This window comes from Pelobates fuscus, chromosome 10 (assembly GCF_036172605.1).
Source record: "Pelobates fuscus isolate aPelFus1 chromosome 10, aPelFus1.pri, whole genome shotgun sequence".
Lineage (NCBI taxonomy): Eukaryota > Metazoa > Chordata > Amphibia > Anura > Pelobatidae > Pelobates > Pelobates fuscus.
Genome location: NC_086326.1, coordinates 71,647,362 through 71,670,983, shown reverse-complemented (window position 1 = coordinate 71,670,983; position 23,622 = coordinate 71,647,362). Strand labels below are relative to the sequence as shown.

General features: G+C 35.8%; 1 protein-coding gene across 1 annotated transcript in view; it reads left to right on the top strand.

The window, feature by feature from the left end:
* Nucleotides 1-20,637, top strand: part of LOC134575414 (ATP-dependent translocase ABCB1-like) — a 47,272-nt gene extending 26,635 nt beyond the window's left edge. Inside the window, exons 12-29 of the mRNA XM_063434719.1 lie at nt 521-631; nt 732-857; nt 2,161-2,364; nt 3,312-3,482; nt 3,650-3,811; nt 5,046-5,291; nt 6,373-6,522; nt 7,145-7,249; nt 7,867-7,944; nt 8,874-8,957; nt 9,467-9,670; nt 10,899-10,999; nt 13,935-14,075; nt 15,372-15,528; nt 16,483-16,680; nt 17,066-17,272; nt 19,330-19,476; nt 20,115-20,637. Of these exons, the coding sequence (XP_063290789.1) occupies nt 521-631; nt 732-857; nt 2,161-2,364; nt 3,312-3,482; nt 3,650-3,811; nt 5,046-5,291; nt 6,373-6,522; nt 7,145-7,249; nt 7,867-7,944; nt 8,874-8,957; nt 9,467-9,670; nt 10,899-10,999; nt 13,935-14,075; nt 15,372-15,528; nt 16,483-16,680; nt 17,066-17,272; nt 19,330-19,476; nt 20,115-20,312 (2,790 nt within the window). The 3' untranslated portion in view covers nt 20,313-20,637. The remainder of the gene's footprint in view (nt 1-520; nt 632-731; nt 858-2,160; nt 2,365-3,311; nt 3,483-3,649; nt 3,812-5,045; nt 5,292-6,372; nt 6,523-7,144; nt 7,250-7,866; nt 7,945-8,873; nt 8,958-9,466; nt 9,671-10,898; nt 11,000-13,934; nt 14,076-15,371; nt 15,529-16,482; nt 16,681-17,065; nt 17,273-19,329; nt 19,477-20,114) is intronic.
* The last annotated feature ends 2,985 nt before the right edge of the window (nt 20,638-23,622 follow it).

The window sequence follows — 23,622 nt, the reverse complement described above, 5'->3', positions numbered from 1 at the left end:
GTCTCTCTGCCATTTAGGCGTTAAATCACGTTTGTTTCTGTTTTTGCAGCCTAAGCCATACCTCCCCTGGCTGTAACTGAAATAAATAAATTAATTTCCAATCAGATGTTAACTTACTTTAGAACTTTTTAGCATCTGCTCTGTAAATGGAACTTTACTCCCACACAGGAGGCTCCTGTAAGGTCTAGCAATCTATTAACAGAGCAAAAGATAATGCATTTTAAACAACACAGACTGTGCGATAAAGGAAGTTTAAGGATTTAATTTCTCTTCACAGGAAGGCTGTGTGATTTTACTCCAAAATGACTGCAGGGGCATGATCCATACATCAAAACGCTCCATTAAGATAACGTTGTGTTGGTGCCTATAGTTTCTATTAAATATTTGCTTAAACACATTATATTTTGTTGAAAGTTGAATAAATAATAAAAAAAAAACTAAAACACTCTTTTTCATAATACCTTCTTTGAAACTGTATATTTCTTTTTTTTTTTTCATACATGATTCTCTTTCCTTTCAGTATCGTCCAATTGACAGTAGCTCTGAAGATGGCCACAAACCGGACCGGCTAATTGGACAGATTGAATTTAAAAATATACATTTTACCTACCCTAGCAGACCAGAATCACAAGTAAGGGCAAACACTGATATGTTTGATGTTAAAAAAAATAAATAAAATCTTACGAAGAACTGAAGAATGATTATAATAATATGGAACTCTTCAATTTTAGATTCTGAAAGGACTTAATCTTAAAGTGGAAGCTGGAAAGACTATTGCTCTTGTTGGATCCAGTGGATGCGGAAAGAGCACTACAATTCAGTTACTGCAGAGATTCTATGATCCACAAGTTGGGGAGGTATGCACTAAATTTTAAGAAACCTACAAAAATTATTTTTATCCACTTTGTTAGAAATCGAGCTAACAAAGAGACATGCTTTGCAGTGTCTGTTGGTAGAGATGTGGTTAAAAAGGATTTTGTCTACTTTTTCCGCAAAGATCTTCTATTTGTTTCAGAAGAACGCTGCAATGTTCTGTAACTTAATGGGAACAAAAAAGAAACTGAAGCATTTCTTGTACAAGCATGTTACAGTAATTGTCATTCTTCTAAAAAATGTGTTATGCATTTGTATCTAACACAAGCAAACTGGAAATAACATAGTGTATATTTCTCTACAGCCCATGGAAGAGTCTTAAAATATTTTTCATTTTATTTTTTTAAATTTGTTTTCCATTGAATTATCATGGTTTTATACTCTGTTTGATATTAGTGTTTGGTTTACATTTAAAATTACATCTCCAGTCTTTCTCAATAAAATATTTGCCACCAGATACTGCATTTTATGTCTGTATTGTCACAAGGTCTCTGTCTCTATATCATTTACAGGGTTTAGATATTCCTGGAATTAATAATTGATTAAATAATTTTTTACTAAATTTCGCTGGCATCCATCAAGTGGTCCTAACACTATCTCAGCTCAAGTATAGTATGTCCGTGCCTTAAAGGAACACTATAGTCACCTAAATTACTTTAGCTAAATAAAGCAGTTTTAGTGTATAGATCATTCCCCTGCAATTTCACTGCTCAAATCACTGCCATTTAGGAGTTAAATCACTTTGTTTCTGTTTATGCAGCCCTAGCCACACCTCCCCTGGCTATGATTGACAGAGCCTGCATGAAAAATAAAACTGGTTTCACTTTCAAACAGATGTAATTTACCTTAAATAATTGTATCTCAATCTCTAAACTGAACTTTAATCACATACAGGAGGCTCTTGCAGGGTCTAGCAAGCTATTAACATAGCAGGGGATAAGAAAATCTTAATTAAACAGAACTTGCAATAAAGAAAGCCTAAATAGGGCTCTGTTTATAGGAAGTGTTTATGGAAGGCTGTGCAAGTCACATGCAGGGAGGTGTGACTAGGGTTCATAAACAAAGGGATTTAACTCCTAAATGGCAGAGGATTGAGCAGTGAGGCTGCAGGGGCATGTTCTATACACAAAAACTGCTTCATTAAGCTAAAGTTGTTCAGGTGACTATAGTGTCCCTTTAAGTTCACTGTCATGTAAATGCTTTCTGCATTTAACATTTTCTACATTTGAGATGGTTTGGAGTGATTACAAGGATAACAAAACACTTAAGCTTGTTTATTATTTTTAGGTCACTGTGGATGGACATGACATCAGAACGCTCAACGTGAAATGGTTACGAGAAAATATAGGTGTGGTGAGTCAGGAGCCCATCCTGTTTGGAACAACTATCAAAGAAAATATTCGCTATGGAAGAGAATGTGTTACAGACGAAGAAATTATACAAGCAACGAAAGAAGCAAACGCCTATGACTTTATATCAAAACTTCCAGATGTAAGACTCTTTCAGTAGATCTAGAATCATAAAGTATTAGTAATGATGCAAAATAAACTTTACTGAATGAGTGATAGCTAATTTAATGTGGGTTGATAAGTAGTACCATAAATGACCACCAGGTCAATATCAAATTACTTCTTTTTAAAATACACCTTTAATATAGATGTTGACAGAATTATAGGAAATACTTTTAAAAACCACTTAAAGCTCTGAACAAATACCTTCATGGCTGACGACCATACTTGTTCTACTGCAGACATCAATACTATAAATTATTCTTGGTGCTTTTTCCTAGTTTGTTAATAACACCTGTTAGCTTTCACATATTACACTAAATCATTTTTTGGGGTTTTTTTTGCCCATGATTTTCCATAACTTCTGATATCAAAAGAGGTCAATGTTTGTGGATGTAGTGCACTTAGTACTGGCCCCTTTAACAGTAATAACTAAAGTATGTAATATATAGTACATACTTAGTTATTACTGTTACAGGGGCCAGTACTAAGTGCACTACATCCACAAACATTGACCTCTTTTGATATCACCAGTTATGGAAAATCATGGATAAACTTTAAAATATATATATCCTATGTCCTTTAAAGTCTATCAAATTCTTTCTGAGAAGCCAATGTATGATCTTTAAAGACAAGCATGTTTTAGTAGTATTCGTTATAGAGTAATGTAAGGCAGCTGTCCATAATTATACTACTGGGCACAATTAATGTTTCTCTTGCCAATTTAATTGTATTAAATTTGTAGCACATCATTCATTGTGAGAAGAGGTTGCAGAGGAAATTCCAGACATGAATGTATTAGTCTGCTTAACAATAGTTGTAAGGACTCCTGTGTAGTCATAAATATATTTATTAGATAATTACTCAATAGTATTGACTTTTGCCCTGTTTAATTATTATATGAGTTTTCTTTTTTTTTTTTTCCTTCAGACGTTTGACACAATGGTAGGTGAAAGAGGAGCCCAACTTAGTGGAGGCCAAAAACAGAGAATAGCCATTGCACGTGCCCTTGTACGGAACCCAAAAATCCTTCTACTAGATGAAGCAACATCTGCTCTGGATACACAAAGTGAATCTGTTGTTCAGTCTGCTCTTGATAAGGTACATGTATTTCTCATTAAGTAATATTATCTAACACGGCCACTACAGACAGTTTAAGACTCCAATAACAAGATATTTAATGTTGCCTAGTTCTGAAAACTATTATAGGGACATCCATTTGCCACTTTTTGAACATGGTCTAATTTTAACATTATTTTTCTTCCCAGGCAAGAGCTGGCCGCACCACAATTGTAATAGCTCATCGGCTGTCGACCATCAGAACAGCAGATGTCATTGCTGGTTTCCACAATGGTGTTGTGGTAGAACAAGGATCACATGAAGATCTCATGAATAAACAAGGAGTTTACTATTCCCTTGTGATGTTGCAGGTAATTAGTCTTCACCAAATCCTTTACCTGCTCCATTATCGAAGAATTCAGCCTTTCATTCTGTTTTCTTCAATAAAATAAGTAACATTAATTTGAGAAATAATGTTTATATCCCAGGACATAGAAACATAGAATGTGACGGCAGATAAGAACCATTCGGCCCATCTAGTCTGCCCAATTCACATTCGTGAAAATAAAAGAAAAACTCAGCTTACAGTCAAAGGTGAATGATTATTTCCCAGAAGCTTTAATGATATATTTACTTACTGGGATGGCCCTAGATATTTTGCTTCTCACACATAACAAACTCACATGGCGCATATAAAAATTCATAATTAAACACACACACGCACAAAACTAATTACTCACAGACACACCTATTTAGCAGATGAACGGGCAAAAGATTATAGAAATTAGTAGCTTGCCCATTGGTTAGACCTCACTCAGATCTCAAAATGTTTTTGCTCACTTGTGCCATTACACTTGTACAAGCTATTGAATTTCTATTTATTTGTTGCAATACTCACATACATAGATGGTCTTATTTCTTAGTCTAGCTGAATCTGCTGCCCTCTTAATACCCGAAGTGTTGTTCCCCTAAACGTGTCACCTTATTCCTATGAACCCACCTGGACCCCTTATGAGACAGCCCTGTATTATTATCCCCTATATTTAACAGATATGTGTTTTTAAAGTCTGAAATAAATAAAATAAATAAATAAATGAGGCATCCACATTTCTGTACATACATCTATAATGGAACTGAATGCCATCATCTTCACTCCTACTCAATACATGTTATTAGCTATGCCCTTTATAACTGGATTTCAGTTTTGTTTTCTATAATCTCTATGTATTTCCATAATGCATATCTTCCTTATTTTGTCTCTATTAGTATAGTTACGAAACATAATTTGCTGCAATAGTGCACTTAGGCTAGATAGATGTGTGTTCTCTTCTAAAAACTTTCATCTAGACACCTGGATATATAACAACAAGATAATTGAAATACAAAGTAATATCAACAGACACAAGAGGTGAAGAGGGCCCTGATCAAACAAGCTTACAATAAATAATAATTGTTCAGTATAATCTTATGCAATTACATTAACAACACAAAGAAAATTGCATGTACATTTCATGATAGTCAATAACTATGATCAAGTTGAAACAAAATTCCTCTTTAAACATATACTTCATAAACCACTTTATTAAAAAAACATTTATTTCTTAGAATCACGGGGAAAAAAAAGCAGAAGAAGTGGAAGAGGAGGAATCGGAGGAGGATACAGATGGACAAGAGTTTGAGTATGATGATGAAGATGATAACAATGATAATCTACAGGAAGTCATCTCACCAGATTCTCCTGGAAATGAGATAGTACGAAGAGAAAGCTTACGTAGATCAAGCAAAAGAAAAAGCAGAACTTCTTCAAAACGGAAATCTAAATCAAAACCCAGCGATGGAAAACCAAAAGAGGTAATTATCAGTGCTGTATTTACATATATAAAAGCATACACAATTACATTCAAATAAATTTCAAATTATAACTCTGAAAGCACTGTTGATATTTATTAAACAAGAAAAAAAATATATAACAAGGCAAATAATTCATATTTATCATCTCCAAAATTTAATAAAACAACACAAAGACAATACTAAAATGCAGAACATTACAATAATGTCTAAAAATATAATGTACATTGATAAAGTTCCAATTGATTGAGTAGCATAGTTCACAGAAGTATAACATTTTAAACATAACTGCTAAAGCTACTGCAACTGTTTGAAACAATACAAAAAAAAAAATCAATGGCACTAACAGATATAACATACAATTCCAAGAATCCAATCCTCACAGCATCAATATAAGTCAACCAAATGTCATTTGTTATAAATAACTGGTGCACTGATAAATAACAATCATTCTGTAGGAACAGTCAGACAAAATAATTTATTGAGGAGATTTGTCATTTAATTCTAAGGGCAAATTATGCTTGGCTACGAGGCATCATAAATAGTTTAGGCAGGTGACAATAAGCCCAATTTATGTCATAGTCTAAAGCCAATAAGCTTAGATTTATCATGAAACACAAACAGAGTGAAAATAAAAAGAACTCTTCTGGAATTGCACTAAAACCATATGACAGTGACGTGGCTTGCATTGAATAGATTGTAGATAATGATAATTCCTTATTCTAGTAAAACAGCCAACTGTGATAGTGGGATGCCTAGTTGTTTACCGAGTCAAGCAGTAAAATCCATCGGTCTAGCTTGATGTTTTTATCCCATGTTACTTGATTGTAGAATATCATTAATAGGTCAAAGGGATAATGTTTCAGGTGCTGTTTGTTTATACGTGTCATATTTGTCAGAGTAACTGCAACAGCACTTTTAAAGATTCTGGTTTTTGTGCATAGGGAGATTTTGTTTTTGTGCTTGTTTCTTGTAATTTTTTTTTTGTAGCACTATGAAGCAATGGAAGTTTCTGCACTGAGGAAAAATAGAAATAAAGTTTCTGCACTGGTTTTAATTTAGTGTTCCTTTTTAATCGGTCCAGGTGGAAGAAGATCTCCCTAATGTTTCTTTGGGTCGAATTTTGGCCTTGAATTCTCCCGAGTTACCTTACATCGTCTTTGGCATTATAGCCTCTGCAATATCTGGGGGAATATATCCAACATTCGCAGTGATCTTTGGAAAAGTTATTGGGGTAAGATTCTATTTTTTTTTTTTTACTGATGCATTCGGATTATAAAATAATACTTGGTTATCAAAGGGAACATTACACTTTCAAAAATTCCATTACTGAACAAAGAGACATTGATAACTATCAAAAGGTGTATTAACATGAACTATTTACATGAACTATTTACATGCACTATTAACATGAACTATTTTGTATAAGTGGTTTTCCATTAGTGAATAGGTGCATGTATGAAATGAAGGTGTGTAACATTGGCACTCAGAAATGGGGAGAGGGTAAGGTAGGCAAGGGATGTCTTCAAAAATTTCAATATGCATGAATTAAACAAAACAGATAGTATAACATAAACATTATATTAATATATTAGTTTTTGTGACAGCGTTGCTTTGGGTGAACTTTGCCATCACGTCCACTTCCAAGTACAGTATGTCTGTAATTCACTTTATTATTCTGTAGAAAGCTTACCTATAACAGAAAGAGCCCCTCTGTACTCTAATATTAATTAATATGAAATAACGGCGTTCACATTCTCATTATTGACACCTGTGTAATGTCCTTTCACTTTCTTTCTTTCTTCTGATAAGAACAAACATTATAAAAACTGTTTGTTTTTTTTTTCCTTTTTAAGGCTTTTAGTGAACAAGACTTGAATAAAAAGAGTCAACAAACCATATTACTATCTCTGATGTTTCTTGCCCTGGGAGTTATAAGTCTTATTGTGCACATCGTAATGGTATGTGTTAATTTGTTTCATTGTTTTAAATACAGCATTCTAAGCATTAAACGTTCAGTTTATATCTACCAAACTCAATCAAATGGCACTTCAAAGCGATGGCATTCGTAATATCTCTATCTATCTATCTATCTATCTATCTATCTATCTACATATAGTAAAATGTTTATTATAGAAACATAATGCCATATAGGAGTATTGGAGGTCATAAACCATAAGACTGGAGGTTCAGCAGTTTATGAATATCTGTAGAAACCAAATACACTATGTCTGAGTTTCTCTCTCTCCAAACTCCTCACCTAGCATGTGGATAAGAGAGACCTGAGTCCGTCAGTCAGGTCAGGGAGCGATGAGTGTGACCCTCATTGACCTCAGAGTCTCAGTATTGCACTGAGATATGAATGCTACGATTTATAGTGACTCATTACAGTTTGTGATATGATCAGTCTGCAGTACACAGTGTGACATCACAGTATGTAATATGTTATTTAAAATAAGTGCCAGATCATGCAATATATATATATATATATATATATATATATATATATGTTTCTATAAATCAAATCTGTATTAAGGTTGGAAAGAATTGTAATATTTAACTATTTTTACCTTATTAGGGCTTTACTTTTGGTATTTCTGGAGAAAATCTGACCATGAGATTGAGAAATCTATCATTTAAGGCACTTCTACGACAGGTACAAACCATTTAATGATAAAGCATTTAACATCTATTAACTAGTTATACTGTTTCTAAACTTACTTTTGCATTTACATATTCTGATTGAAGATTTTTTTGTTGGGAACACAAACTTTTAAACAATAAAGACTTAAACTTTTTATTGCTATCTTAACGAAGCCTTGTTTTGTTCTCATAGAAATATAAATTTAAGAAAAGTTTACTTCTCATGTGTTTAAAGGGATCCTATAATGCCAGGAAAATAACCCCATTTTCTTGGCACCATAGGATTAATAGGCCCCCCTCCCTTGGTGCCCCTCTCCAGCTGGGCTGAAGGGGTTAAAACCCCTTCAACCACTTACCTTAATCCAGTGACAGACTCCTTCGGCGCAGTGACCTCTCCTCCCCCTACCCTTGTCAGCTCCTGAGACGACCAGCGTCATTTCAGTGCGATTTTCTCACTGAAAATCACAGAAGCGGCTCTAGTGGCTGTCAGGGAGACAGCCACTAGAGGCTGGATTAACCCTGCAATTTAAACATAGTTTTTGCAGCTGCAGGGTTAAAACTAGGGGCACCTGGCACTCAGACCACTTCATTGAGCTGAAGTTGTCTGGGTGCCTATAGTGGTCCTTTAATTAGTAGTAGCTTATAACTGGTTGTAATTTAAAAAAAAAAAAATACATTTTATTTTAGCAAATCTGTCTCAACTTGGTGACTATTATTACATTGTCTTCTCCCCCATGAATCATCCACACATGACATCACTCACGCAGAATTAAATATTTCATGTTAGCTTACATATAGGGATAAACTAATTATGTGATACGTGGAATTGTTCTAGATCTCAAATGTAAGACTGATACAAGGGTAGAATTCAAGATATGAATATGCAACAATGGTGGTAACGGTTTCATATATGCAAATTCTTCAATATCTATATTTTAATAGGAAATTGGGTTCTTTGATGATCATTCAAATGCAGTTGGTGTCTTACTCACAAGGCTTGCCACAGATGCCTCTCAGGTCAAAGGGGTATGTATTAAAAGATGTAATGATTATCTTTTGTTGAATTACAATCTTTTTTCAATCTGAATTATCTAGTGACCCGTACAGGACAATTATGGGGAACCATCGTTGCCATGTCATTGGATTTAACCGTTCTTATTAAACACAGACCTTCACAGTCTACAGCTAGTGACATTGTTGGAATGTGACTGAAAAGAAAGAAGTAAAGCTACCAAAATGCAAAATATTAAACAAAACTCCAACACATTTGTTTTAGTTACAACCTCCTACAATGGATATGATTTGTGAATATTGTTCTTACATATTCTTTAGACATCCTAAAGTCCCACTTGTCTTATTGAGTGTTAAACTAGTGAGGTTTGCGTTCTGTTAAGACCGACGAAGACAGAGATATTCAGATACATTAAATATCCCTTCCTACGTCTAAAGAAAGAGCAAGAGAAGCAGAGACGTTTAAGTTTCAAGATGTTAAGATTCTATTTCTTGTATAATAAACCTTTAATTTTTGTCTCTAGGCTACCGGCAGCCGCATGGGATTGATCACGATGACAATTTGCACTCTGCTGGCCGCCATCATAATTGCATTCGTTTATGGTTGGCAATTAACACTTCTTATTTTGGCCTGCATACCTTTTCTCATTGGTGCAAATTTTATTAGGATGAAATCTATGGCTGGTCACGCATCAAAGGATCAAAAAGCCTTAGAGGAAGCTGGAAGAGTAAGTGTGTTAAATTTGTCAAAAAGCAAAAAAGAAAAAACTATTAGAACCTCAAGATAGATTAATGAGTACATTGAAATAGATGTTTAAGAAACCCGGTTTACTATTTCCCCCAAATATTTACAAAGTGTGTACAGAATCGCCAAATATATTCTAGCCATATGTTGTATACACAGGTGTAGGATTTAATTAGTCGGTCGTTTGCTCTGGGTTCGTCCTCTTCTCAGTCCTTGGGGCTGTATTACACAGGCAGACTTCTCATGAAGTATAGCCATTAGGTTTCATATTGACCTTACCATGACTAGCATCTATATTATACAGGAAATGTTTACTAGCAGAACTGGTCTCTAAAAGGGTTACAGTACCTCTGCACAGGTGCTGTTTACAAGGCTGTCAGAGAAATGAGACTGAGCCCTAGCTGGACTTTGCAGGCTGGACAGCAGGCTCCTTCCTAACTGATGTAGAACAGAATGTTCTCAACAAATTCCTCAAATGACTAACTATATAAACATTAATTTAATTGGATAAGTTAATTAAGCAAGTTGTCTAGACCTGCTAGGAAGAGCGATTTATATGCATTTTATTCTGCACTTTTCATCTTTTTTGTTGCACTTAAAGGGACTCTATAGGCACCAACATTCTCTGCCATTTGGGAGTTAATTCACGCTGTTTTTGCAGCCTAAACTCTTCCTGTATAGAGGGATCTAATGTTTAAACTTACTTTATTGCACATTCTAATTTAGAATATATTATCTCCTGCTCTTTTAATATGCCTATAGACCCTGCAGGAATCTTCTGTGTGTGATTAAAGTTCAATTTACAGAGTAGAAGATATCAAATTCTAAAGTCAGTTAACATCTGATTGAAAATGAAACTTTTTTTATGCAGGCTGTGTGTGTCACAGCCATATGATGTGTGGCTAGGGCTGCATAAACAGAAACCAAGCTGATTTAACTCCTAAATTGTAGAGACTTGAGCAGTGAGATTGCATGGGCATCATCTATGCACCTAAACTGCAACATTAAGCTAAAGTTGTTTTAATGCCCGTAGTATCCCTTTACAGAGTTGTGACCGCTAGGCAACTTACACTTAAATTAGTAAGGGTTAAATACAGCATTTAGTTATCAAACCTTTTTTTCTTTTCCTATTACTTTCTGTGGATGAAAGTATTAGTTGGTGGTGACTTTGCAAATAGCATTAATTAACAAAACTCTTTCTTGTGTTGTAGATTTCAACTGAGGCTGTTGAAAATATAAGAACAGTTGTCTCACTCACAAGAGAGCCAACCTTTTATGAAAAATACAATTCAAGTCTGGAAGGACCCTACAAGTAAGTTGTTATTTTTCTTTTCTAATTGTGTGTCAAACTTTACATTTTTTGCAAAGGTATGAATAGTGATTTTAGTTATGAATGTCAAAGTTCTATGGGAGTGAAGCAGCTATACATAACAGGTCACATTTATATTTCTTAAAAAAAAAATTATGGCTCATATAACAATCTTAAAACTTAAAGGAACACTCCACACACATAAATCACTTCCGTTTGCTGAAGTGTTCTATGTGTAGGGAGCCTGTCATTTGTGACAGTTTCTAAAAGTGCAGAAACACCTTCCTGGCTGTCAATCAGAAAATGGCTTTTTCCGTTACCTCCACACAGCTTGTTATGGGAGGTAGGCTAGATATGTTCGGTTGTATACTGGATATTTTGTAGAACTATTTTTTATTCTTTGCGGTCTCTGAGGAAGCTCCTTTGTTAGGAACGAAACACGTAGGACCTGAAGCTTTTTATAAAGATTTTTAATATAACTTTGCCATTAAATCTGCTGTTAATGCCTAAGTCCGGATCCCTGTCTGGTGCCTGATTTAAAGTGTGACCTCCAGGAGGGTATAGCCCCCCAAACAACTTCGGGGGAGGCACCTTGAGAAACATGTGAATTTACATACATTTGCGAGTGCAACTTTTATACTGTTGTCACGGTCTTACCTTGTTTGGCGTCGGAAGTGCAGAGATGTATGCTCACCCTTGCAGATAAACACAGCCCACGGTAACCAGGTAAGAAGGAACAGTAACCAGATACGAGGAAACAGACAAAGGCAAATCCAGAAGCGTAGTCAGGCAAGGTATCAAAAAGGTCAGGGCAGGCGTCAAACAGGTAATAACGTAGATTCCGCAAGCAGGGGTCACACGCCAAGTCGGTCTTAGGCAACAGGAAACCTGAAGCAACGAACTGACACTGCCCTACCCGGGACAATGATTCATCTGCCTCAGGTGGACTTAGATTGACAGGTAGGAGCCACTGGTGACGTCCAGCCCCCTAGTGCTGCAGGCAATATCGGATAAACAAGGCTAGATCCATAAGTACTGAGGTGGCTCAGAGGCAGGAACACAGACTTAAGATGCAGAAGGATATAGGTTAAAATCCCCTTTCTGGCACCTGTGGGGTGGCCTTGCCTGGCCGTCTGGATGGCATAGCGAGAACCGTGGCAAATGTGTGATTATTATATATCTTACGATATCACACTATGTTGTATTTATTTATATTTTATTAGGTACATCAGGTGTATCGCACGTTTTTCTTTGTATGTCTACCTTCAATTAGCTAACATAAGTGGCAGGCGTGCTGTGCTAGCATGTGCCTGCCTTCCCCCCCTACTGTATTACAGCTCATTGACAAGCATTGGAGATCTGTGAATATGTGCGTGTGCAAATGCACACTAGGCACTCCAACACAGAACCTTCTCAGCGAGAAGCCTCTGATTGGAGTATTTGGCAGCACAGGCTTTCAGTCTGTCTTGGGGAAAAAGGTGAGGGTTTGCAGAGGCTGCAAAAAAAAAAGATATGAAGCTTTTTCAAGCTGTTTTTAACTATACTCCCAATAAAAAAGCATAATAAATGCATGCATATTCATAATAACTAATTTAAAAAAATAACTGAGTGTTCATATAGCGGGAAAGTGAAATATACATGTTTTTTTCCCCTCCATAAAAGAGGACTTTTCTAGCATAAAAAATATTAAAATAGCATTACCATGAATTGGCAGTAAGATTATTAAGTATTAATTAAAGGAACACTTTGTGCTCCAAGATTACGTAAATACATTTGACAGGTTTTGCTTGGTTTTGGCCTCAAATTCATGCTGTGATTTTCTCATTTTTTCAAGAGTCTTTATTTCTGCTTCTAAAAAGAAAAATGGTTTGCAGCTTTCTGTAGCATAACTCCAGACTCTTTGCCACGTCTCCCCTTTAGACAAAACATTTTCCTGACCAGAAGACACAATGTAACTCAGTCGATAATAGATTAGTGAGCTGAGCTGCTTTTTTGACTCTGTCCCCACAGCCAATAACTGTGTTTTCATTATCTGTATGCTATTTCAAGCCATGCATAAGAGGTCAGTGATTTGCTATGGGGCAGAGTGATGTCGGCAACCAGCTCGCATTGATCTCTCATTGGCTGAGTGAAGTACATACCCAGAGTGCATTAGATAGAAACGTTGCTTTGTGCAAAGTGGAAATATGTCTAAGGGATAGTGCTTGCAAAAGCAATGAGATTTGTGCACAAGTTTTATGATTACGGTAACAAACGTTTGGAAAAAGTTCATTAGGTAATTGGGAAGATAGTACCAATTGTTCAAATTTCTCACAACTCCAGCTTTCATTGAAAATACTAGTTTAATTTGTATTACTTCTCATAAAACACAAACGTATTCTACGTTTATTTTTATTTTTTTACATTTCTTCAAAGCGGCTATACTCTGGCCTCTTGTTGGATCTTCTTATTGATAAACTTTTATTTTCATGTTTTTGATTTGAGAGTTGCATTTCAACACTTGACTATCTATGTATGGATTTATATAGTCCATAAACACAGGAACCTATTCCTCTGTGTGTTTAAACCAAGCACTATTAATTATGTTCTTATAAAGCACAGCTCTAAATCCCCATTACTGTACCGTATTTCAAGGGTGGCAGTTTGCCATCAATATTACATAATCTTAATGATATTCTTTGCCCAACAGCCTGATAGCCTGATATTAAATTACCTCTTGTCCATTTTTAATCACTCTGATTTATTTAGTTTATGCTATTCTTTTGTCTAATGTGTCAAATAGTTTCACAACTCATAATTTTATGATGTCATCATTTTATATTATATATGGACATATTTAATGTCATATTATGGACACAAGTTTATAGACACTGGAAACTAGTTCATTGTGTTACTTCTGACTTTATTTTGTAATCTTTGTCTTTTTTTTCTACATTAGAGATTCCATTAACAAAGCTGTCATTTACGGACTAACATACGCAGTTTCTCAGTCAATGAACTACTTTGTCAATGCGGCTGTCTTCCGGTTCGGTGCTTGGTTGATTGCTCATTGCTACATGCAGTTTGAGAATGTGTTCATGTAAGTACTATATTGAATCAGCTATACTACTTGTCTATTTGTCTTGTTCCTTCTATCCAACTGGTAATTCTTTTCAAAGCACTAGTAAATATTCCAGAGAGATCTAAAGATAGGTTTACATTTTCCATGAAATGCATAGATTTCCAAAATTATTTTTTTTCCAATAGCGACAAAATAATGTTAAATAATTTTAATAATTGAAACTGTTAATGAAAATAAAAGGATAATTTTTTTTTTTTTTTTTTAAAGGATAAATAATTTCACCAAAACTAGAAAAAAAGATAATTGCATAATTTTTGGCTTAAAAAAATAAAACTAGTTTTGACTCCATAATATCTATAAAAAATTATACTACGAATTATAAGTATCATATCAACTCACTTAAAATTTGTTCAGTTGCCAACAGTTATTCAACAACGTTAACCGGGTTATTCACTAAGAAAAGAATTCAATGTGAATTTCAAGTATAAGGCCAGAGCAGCTGAACTGAAGAGAAGTTTTCCAATTTAGCCATTTAGACCTTACATTTTGAATTTATTTTGAATTCTCATTTTCGTGAATAATTCTGCAAGTAATTAATAATCTGCCAGTGGTCATTTTATCATATTAACAAGGCAGAATAGGGTAACATTAACCTAAACATGTTGAGAAAGTTTCCAGTAGTGACACGAAACGCGTTGTTTATAGTTTCATTTCTGATTTTTTGTTTTGTTGTTTTCGTTCTCCTCCCCCTTCCCCCCCCCCCATTTCTTAATGCCTGGTGCAGAGATGTGTTTGCTACAATTCTCATCACTGTTCTCCAGATATCACTTTTTTTCATTCAGTTCTTTTGAGTGAGGTACCTCTATTTTGTGAGAATTTTATCATGCACCTAAGTAAGCATGGAGTAACTGGAGGGATGCTTACTAAAAAGAGTTCCCGTTTATCAGCACTTTTATTTGTGACTTACCTTCTCTATTGTTTGTATATATGTATTTTGTGACCCGGCTTCTTAGAGTAGTACTTCTTCCCACCACATATACCCTCTTAATGATTCATAACGAGGGCTATAAATTTAAAGAATCTATCTAATTTACCTGTAGGAATATTGTTTTGAGAGTTCATCTCCAATGTAAGCAGTAGAATTAGATAAGACTTATCGACATTTAATTTGGTTGTTGAGGCCTAAAATAGTTGTATAAAATCATGGTATTACTGTCCTTTTTCTTCTCTGAATTTAAATATCTATAGTTTGTAGTGTGTGAGTGTGCACAAATTCTGTCTTATTTATCATTTTATTGTATTTGCTAATTCCAGAGTATTCTCGACAATTATTTTTGCGGCTATGAATGTTGGACAGTCTTCTTCTCTGGCACCGGATTTTGGAAAAGCAAGAGTGAGCTCCCAACGCATCATGAAGCTGTTAGACAGAAAACCACTTATTGACAGCTACAGCGAGGAAGGGGATAGCCTGGTAAAGAAATATTATTATTATTATTACATTTTGCTTGGTCAACCCTACTTAAGATATATCTATTCTTTCAAGGGTTATTCAGGTTCCCCTTGAAGGGCTTGATGCAATATGAGGGTTGGGATTTTTTTTAGCCAACAATGTATTTTCCTTCCTTTATGTATTGCACTTCCTTTCTTTGTCTAATTATTTTTCTATTGGTCTATACTTGGTCTTATGTATTTATCTATTTTTTGGGTTCTAGGCTGGGCTAACTAAGTAGCACAATGGGATCTCCAGCTGTCAATTATCAATTGAGCTAATAGGTCATTACAATGACCATTAGTAGTATTTCTAAAGGGTTACTCAAGCACCATGGCAGTGATTTGAAGTGGTCATGGTACTGTGAATCTGTATGTGCAGCGTTTTGCTTTGAAATGCTGCACCTTCAGAGATTAACACCCTTGCTATCGGTGGCATAACTCCACCTCCAGCAGCATCGTAGGGGAGTCATTTATTGCAAATGAAAGTCATTGGCTGAGAGCAGTCAGCTGGCTCATTTGCCAGTGTCACTGGACTACCTGGGAGTCTCAGACCCTGGCGGAGACCCCTGCAATTGGGCAAACCATTGCTAAATAGTTTGCCCCATTACTGGAGAACTGGACTAGCGTACTCTTGGCATCATCATATCCATTACAACTGACTGTAGTGGTTATGATGCATGGAATAACCCTTCAAGGAGGGTTATTATTTTAGGTAATATTAAATGGTTAATGATAGGGACACACACTTTTTTTTTTTTTACTTTTTTGGCTTCCATGTGTAACGTGTTTTGACGTTTCTGCTCTTATATGTGCACAAAAATGAACTGACACAATTAACACTATGAATAGCCATGGCTATTAAAATTCATGTAACACTTTAAATGTTACAAAGGGAATTCACAGGCTTGCATTAATATGTTCTCTTTTATCACAGAGTTCATTTGAAGGAAACATCGAATTCAAGGATGTCAAATTTATATATCCAACAAGACCGAAAGTTATGGTGCTTCAGGGTCTGAATGTTAAAGTTTCTAAAGGGCAGACGCTCGCTTTGGTTGGAAGCAGTGGTTGTGGAAAAAGCACTTCTGTTCAGTTACTTGAGAGATTTTACGACCCAATAGATGGACAAGTGGTAAGATATGAAAATGGAATTTCGTTCTTCACAATAGTGTGCATCTATAGATGAGTTGAGAAGGAAATGTTTAAATAGTTCATTTGTTGAGGTTTAAATCAGATAAGGAATGGGATTTGCTGAGATTAATATATATATGTATATATATAACTACTATGGGAAGAGCCACCTTTGTATGCTACACAAGAATTTTAATGACCTGTTGGGATAACATACGTCTTAGTTTTTTATCTCTCTTCATTTGTATAATCCATCAACCTTTTCTGCACTAATCATACACAATTTAAGCAAATTATAACTATAAATATTTTACCCATGCACAAATGTTTAATTAATATATTTCAATGTAATAAAATAATATTTAATTTTTAATTTTTGGTTTTAGATTGCAGATGGCTTTGATACTAAATCTTTAAATTTGAAGTGGCTGAGGTCTCAGATGGGAATTGTGTCACAGGAGCCCATGCTCTTTGACTGTAGTATCGCAGAAAATATTCAATATGGTATCCTTGGAAAAGACGCGACCCAGGAGGAAATTGAAGAAGCCGCAAGAGCTGCAAACATCCATACTTTCATTGAAAATTTACCTGATGTAAATATATTTGTATTTTTTTTATTAATTGAATGTCTACATAAGTAAATGATATCCTAATATTAATTTAAGTTTGCTCACAGATTCTTAATCTATCTTAAAAGAATGGATGCATTTTTATTTTTAATAATACATGAATCAAAATGCCATAGTAATCATACCTATTATTTTAAATGTTATATATGACATTTTTTAGAAAAGCTCCACGGAGTCCCTATCTCTTCTCCTTCTCTTGCTGACAAGGATGAGGTCTAGAGTAATTATGGGACTGATTTTCCATAGTTACAGGGATTGCACAAGATCATGCTAAGGTGCTCGCTGAACCAGAGAAGGAATGAAGATTGGTGATCTTTCTGTGGAAAAATGCTGTGCAGAACTCTGAAAGATTGGCATTGTAGAAATTAAATACTCAGAAAGTTTGGGTAGTGTAGAAAATCAAGGTTTGCTTCACTGAGCACAAGAAAAAACAAATTGAGTTTATTATACCTTTAAATTGTTATATATAGCACAATATATGTGTTTGTTGCCTCCTGGATCAAGTGTAGATACTATGTTTCATCTGTCCAGTGGCGGAACTACCGCGGTTGCAGAGGTAACCGGGCCTGTCACTCCAGGGGGGTCGGCCACCATGCCATTTGTTGCGGCCGCGGCCACGCTGTAGATCCGTTGGGGCCGCACGTTAAGGGGCCCATGCTGTTAGGCCCACCCGATGGCAATGAATATCTAGGTCAGTGCTGTGGCGCTTTAACAGCGCGACCGGGCCCCCTGAGATGACATCAGAGGCTGGGAGAAAGTGACTGCCCCCTCCCAGAAACCACCGGAAGCCACGCTGGACCCCAGGGAAGTCACCCTCCTGCATCTAAAAGGTTAGAAACAGGAGGGTGACAAACATTTTGCATGTGTGTTAGTGTATGTGTGTCTGTTTGTATGTGTGTGTGTCTGTGGGTGTCTGTCTGTATGTTTGTGTGTATTTGTCTATGTGTGTCTGTGGATGTGTTTCTACATGTCTGTGTGTATGCATGTGTGTCTGTTTGTATGTGTGTGTGTGTGTGTGTGTTTCTGTCTTTATGTATGTATGGGTCTCTGTGTGTATGTGTGTGTGTCTGTAAGTGTGTGTATGTGCATCTGTGTGTATGTGTGTGTCTACATGACAGTGTGTGTGTCATGTGTGTGTCTATGTGTGTGTCTGCATGTGTGGGGACATGTGTGGTGAGGGGTAGATGTATGGGGGGGCCCCAGGGCAATTTACGCCTCTGCGTCTGTTGTATATATTTACACAACATATAATACTATTGATTGCAGTGATGGTCAGTCAGGTATGTTTATGTATGACCACATTAGAAAGGCAGGATCTTAATTAGTCAACTGATCTCTATCAACTACATCCAGGAGAACACAGGTTTTCAAACTATAGATGAGCATTGTCTTGTAGATTAATTTACTAACATTTTTTTTCTTATAACATTGAGTAGAAACATAGAAACATAGAATGTGGCGGCAGATAAGAACCATTCGTCCCATCTAGTCTGCCCAATTTTCTAAATACTTTCATTAGTCCCTGGCCTTATCTTACAGCTAGTATAACCTTATGCCTATCCCACACATGATTACACTCACTGTGTTAACATCTACCACTTCAGCTGGAAGGCTATTCCATGCATCCACTAACCCTCTCAATAAAGTAATACTTCCTGATATTATTTTTAAACCTTTGTCCCTTTAATTTAAGACTAAATTTATGTCCTCTTGTTGTGGTAGTTTTTATGACTAGTGATCTGCGGCTCTGAAATGTATGTGGTTCAAACATTCATCAATTGTCATTTCTATAGATAAAAATAAGAACTCATGGATAAACATAAATTGTGATGGAGGTGTAATTGAATTAAAAAAAAAAACTAGATTACCTATATAGAAAAAAAAAGTAATGTACATTTTGATCAAGCATACTGTAATATTTAAATACCATACCGATATATTGCTGTAAATAAAAATAAAAAAAATCAACAAATGAATGTGAATTATTTTTAATATTTTAAAGTTGTATTTTGTTTACTTAGGGATACAACACACGTGTTGGTGATAAAGGTGCTCAGCTTTCAGGAGGACAGAAGCAACGTATTGCAATTGCACGTGCGCTAATTCGAAAGCCAAAAGTACTCCTTTTAGATGAAGCTACTTCCGCCCTAGACACCGAAAGTGAAAAGGTATGTAGACCTATCTCTTTAGTTTATAGAATAAATTTGATGTAGCCTGATACTGAGCCGTAGAATAGAAAACAGCAAAACTTCTGAAGTATTATGATTAATAAGATGATCATAGCAAATTCAAATCTTGAGTATATGTAATAATTGTGCAAAGGAACCAATAATGAAAAAGTCACGTAAGTAAATATTTTAAGACACTAATCACAGCGCAATTAAATTAGTAGATAAAGTTATTCAGAGCAAGGTCCTGTATTATCTATGTGATCAGGAAAATATACAAAAAATACTCCTTTATAAAAAAATACTCCTAGAAAAAATACTCCTTTAATGTATATTCTAGCAAAGTGAAGCTCTGTAGTATATGTTGACTTTCTGAAAATAAAAGAGTGACTATGAAAATAAAGAGGAAAAAATAGAAATTCTTTCATTTTTAAATGTCAGACAAGGAGATTATAATATGTAATCACAGGCAGTCTCAACAATTTTCTTAAAATACAATATTGGTATATATTTTTTTCTCTCTTCCCATAAGTCTTTGCAGCCAGCTCTGTTTACGTTTTCTCCCATGAGGATATGACTTTTGTATATATTGTTAATGGCTTAACTGGTTTTTTTTCCCCCCTGTGTTTCCTTCACAGATTGTGCAACAAGCACTGGATGATGCTAGACAGGGTAGAACTTGTGTAGTTATTGCGCATCGACTCTCGACAGTACAGAATGCAGACATCATTGCAGTGATACAGAATGGAAGAGTAATTGAACAAGGAACACACTTCCAACTTCTGTCAAAACAAGGAGCATATTATGCACTTGTCAATTCACAAGTCCAACACTGACAAAGACTAGTACTTTTGCAATAACAAAACCAGCTTTTCTGTTGGTGATATGAATTCCTAACCTGATTAGACTCTTCAGATGTTCAGGTTCCCTACCAAAGACCTCTGTGAGACTAACCCTCTTGGAGACCACTCTAAGGATTTAATATGGTAGCTATAGTCCTGCTGTCTAACAGCAGAGCTGCATTTGCATATGGCACTTCCTATTGTCCCACTTTATGAAGACACAAGGACTTTCAAAGACTAAAACATGTGGTTTGAAAACATCAGCAGCCCATTTCAAACTTTATGGCCAGTGACTCCTTTCTAGTGTGACAATTGTTCAAAATTTTTTTTTACTGTTGGATGCACTGGGAATTTTTAAATAGATCCTTTTCAGTTTTGATGAGAGAACACGCTGTAGGAATGTGGTTGGCTCATCACTGTATCAAACTTCCCAACATGGGACCTCGGTCAAGTCAGGACGAGTAGGCAGAGTCCTGAGGGAGCGTTGCCAGCAAACGTGAGCCATGTCACTGGTGATGCCCACAATGGACAGGGCTATCTGGAAAAGGGGTGGCTTGACCATAAAGTGGACATGTCGTGCCAAAAAAAAAAGGAGGGGGGGGACACTATATGACAGGCAGCTTGGCTGGCCCCTAGCTATCAGGACCATGCAGGGAGTACTGCTAAAGTGCTCCCTGCATAGTACCCGCTGCACCGTGCAAGACAGTTTCCTGGTGTCCTCAGATGCCGAACACCAGGGAACTAAAGTGGGACAGCAGGATAGCACCTCAAAATAGGGACTATCACGCCGAAAGCAGGAAAGTTGGGAGGCAGGCTTTATTTTCCAGCCAGAGACACAGTTGAAGGTGAGATTATAGTCCATTTGCAGAAAAATGTTACTCTTACATTTGCTATATTTAGCATTTGATAGACTATTTACAAAAGTGTCATTCTTTTACTAAATTAAGGTTATTTTTTATTTTTTTTGGTTATTAAATGGAGTACATTTAGGGACATACATATTCCCATAAGGTCATCCTTTTTTTCAACGTGTGTCTATTTTCTCGAGCACTTTCTGCATCTTATCTTGTTACTCATTTTAAACGGTTATACATGAAGAGAAGAAAAAATTCAAAGTGCAGGGATTTTTTTTCTGCATTCAATGTGGTGTCTCCCATCTCACTCACTCATATTTCCCTATGATGGTAGATAAATGGGCGAGGTGGGAGAGAGGGGCACAGTTTTAATTTAGTGATTCACACTATAGTTTTTGTTTTCATCATTTCAAACATATGATCTATGTGAATATTATATATATTATTGAAAGATGTGTATGTAAGATATAGTTTTTTTGTGAGTACTTGTGTACATATATGTGAAATAAATAGTTGTGCAACAATGTACTTTTATTTTCAGTACTGACATGCAAATATTAAAATAGATCTATCACTTTGATTGTTTTGCTTTTTTTTTAAGTGAAGTTACATGGCCGATCACATAATCAGTGGCAGCTGGTAAAGTTTAAAGATAGTGGGGTGCTGGAATTTGACTCTGACACCTGACTTTTGGGGATCTACCCACTTTACCTCATATACACAATCTATTATTCAATAAGAAGTGATGTACTTTTAAACTGTAAATGCACATATTTAGGAAACAGCATCCACTTTAAAGAGGTCAAACCCCACCCCCGATGATGTTCAACAATGGCAGTCCTAGAAACAATATGTAGACCTGCCTTTTAGGATGTCCATTGTCTGACTGTTAAAGGCACAAGAAAATGGAAGGAAAGGTGATTGCGCAATTTTTGTATAATACCCAGATTTTGTAGATAATCTCTAGGCTCTGTAAATACAGAAAACCAACATAGGGTAATACGTTTTAACACTAGGTATAAGTAATGTAAGTGAGAGACTTAGAAAAACTCACAATCTTTAGAGCATTTCTGAGTTTGCTCTAAACTATGAAGGCAGGGTATATCAATCAGATGTGCAGGTATCTGTACTCGGTCCCCTCAGGAGGTGTTTGCAGTCCTCTGTGGAGTAACCAGATAACCAGAACCAGTTAACCAGATAAAATGAAAGTAAAATACTTTTCGACCCAATGCAATGGGTCTTCCTCAGGTGCATGTATAGTTACAACTGCATCAGTGGGCATTTATATATGGCAAACAATTTAACAAACAATTACAGGTGTGTAACACTAATCCCTCCTTATACTCCTTATATGGAGTGTTTCCGGCTTATTTCCGCCTCCTCCAATATGTCCGTTGTTGTCCCTCATTGCTGTGTATTCATCTCGACCTTTTCAACATGGTCGCGCATACCATCTAATTCCGATACGTCATTTCCGGTTTTTCGTCACTGCAGAAAATCGTCATTTCCGGTTTCGTCATATGGGCGCCATTTTCGGCGGCCGAACGGGGGCGTGTTTTTTCATGTCTATAACTCATCAAAAAAGGAGGGGCAAGTCCGAGCAACTCAATGATAGAATTAAGTCCATGTGGGAGCCATATTGGAAAAGGGAAACATAAGGGCAGTAAAAAAATAATAAATAACACAATGAAAGATAAAGAATTAATATTTTATCTGGACTAAAAAGATTTAAATATTAAAATACTATATTGGTCAATAAAAGGTAACAGATGTATTCATTTTATAAAAAACATAATATTAGGGTAAGACACACTATACAATTTTAATAAAAAGACATATTATAATATAGGACCTATCTCAAAATCAATGTTCATCCCTTTGGGGCATAATGTTTGCAAATCAAAAATCCAACTAGATTCTTTTTTACTCAAATTAAGTGCTGTATTCCCCCCTCTCCAGTGGGTTTGAACTTGTTGGATTGCTATAAATTCTAAATCTCTAGGATTAGAATTATGCTTAACTAAAAAGTGATTGGACACACTGTGATTTATAAAACCATTCTTTATGTTTCTAACATGTTCATATATTCTAGTTTTCAGGGGTCTAGACGTTTTCCCTATATTTTGCAATCCACATGTACATTGTAGCAAGTATACAACATTACTAGAGTCACATGTAATAAAACTAGTAATGTTAAACCTTTTTTTTTTGTTATGTTAGATACAAAGTCATCCTTCTTTTTAGTGCTTACATTGGTATTTTTGCAAGCATAGCAATTACCACAATGATGGAAACCCTTCACTGTTTTCGTCCAGTTTGTTAAAAAGTCGTTACTCGGGGGCGGGGCCGGACCGCCATGCTGAGCGGACGCACAGTGGAGTAGCTCCGGAAAACTCCTCCAGTTTTCGGCCCTAAACACCGGCTAAATACTCACTAACCGACCAATAACA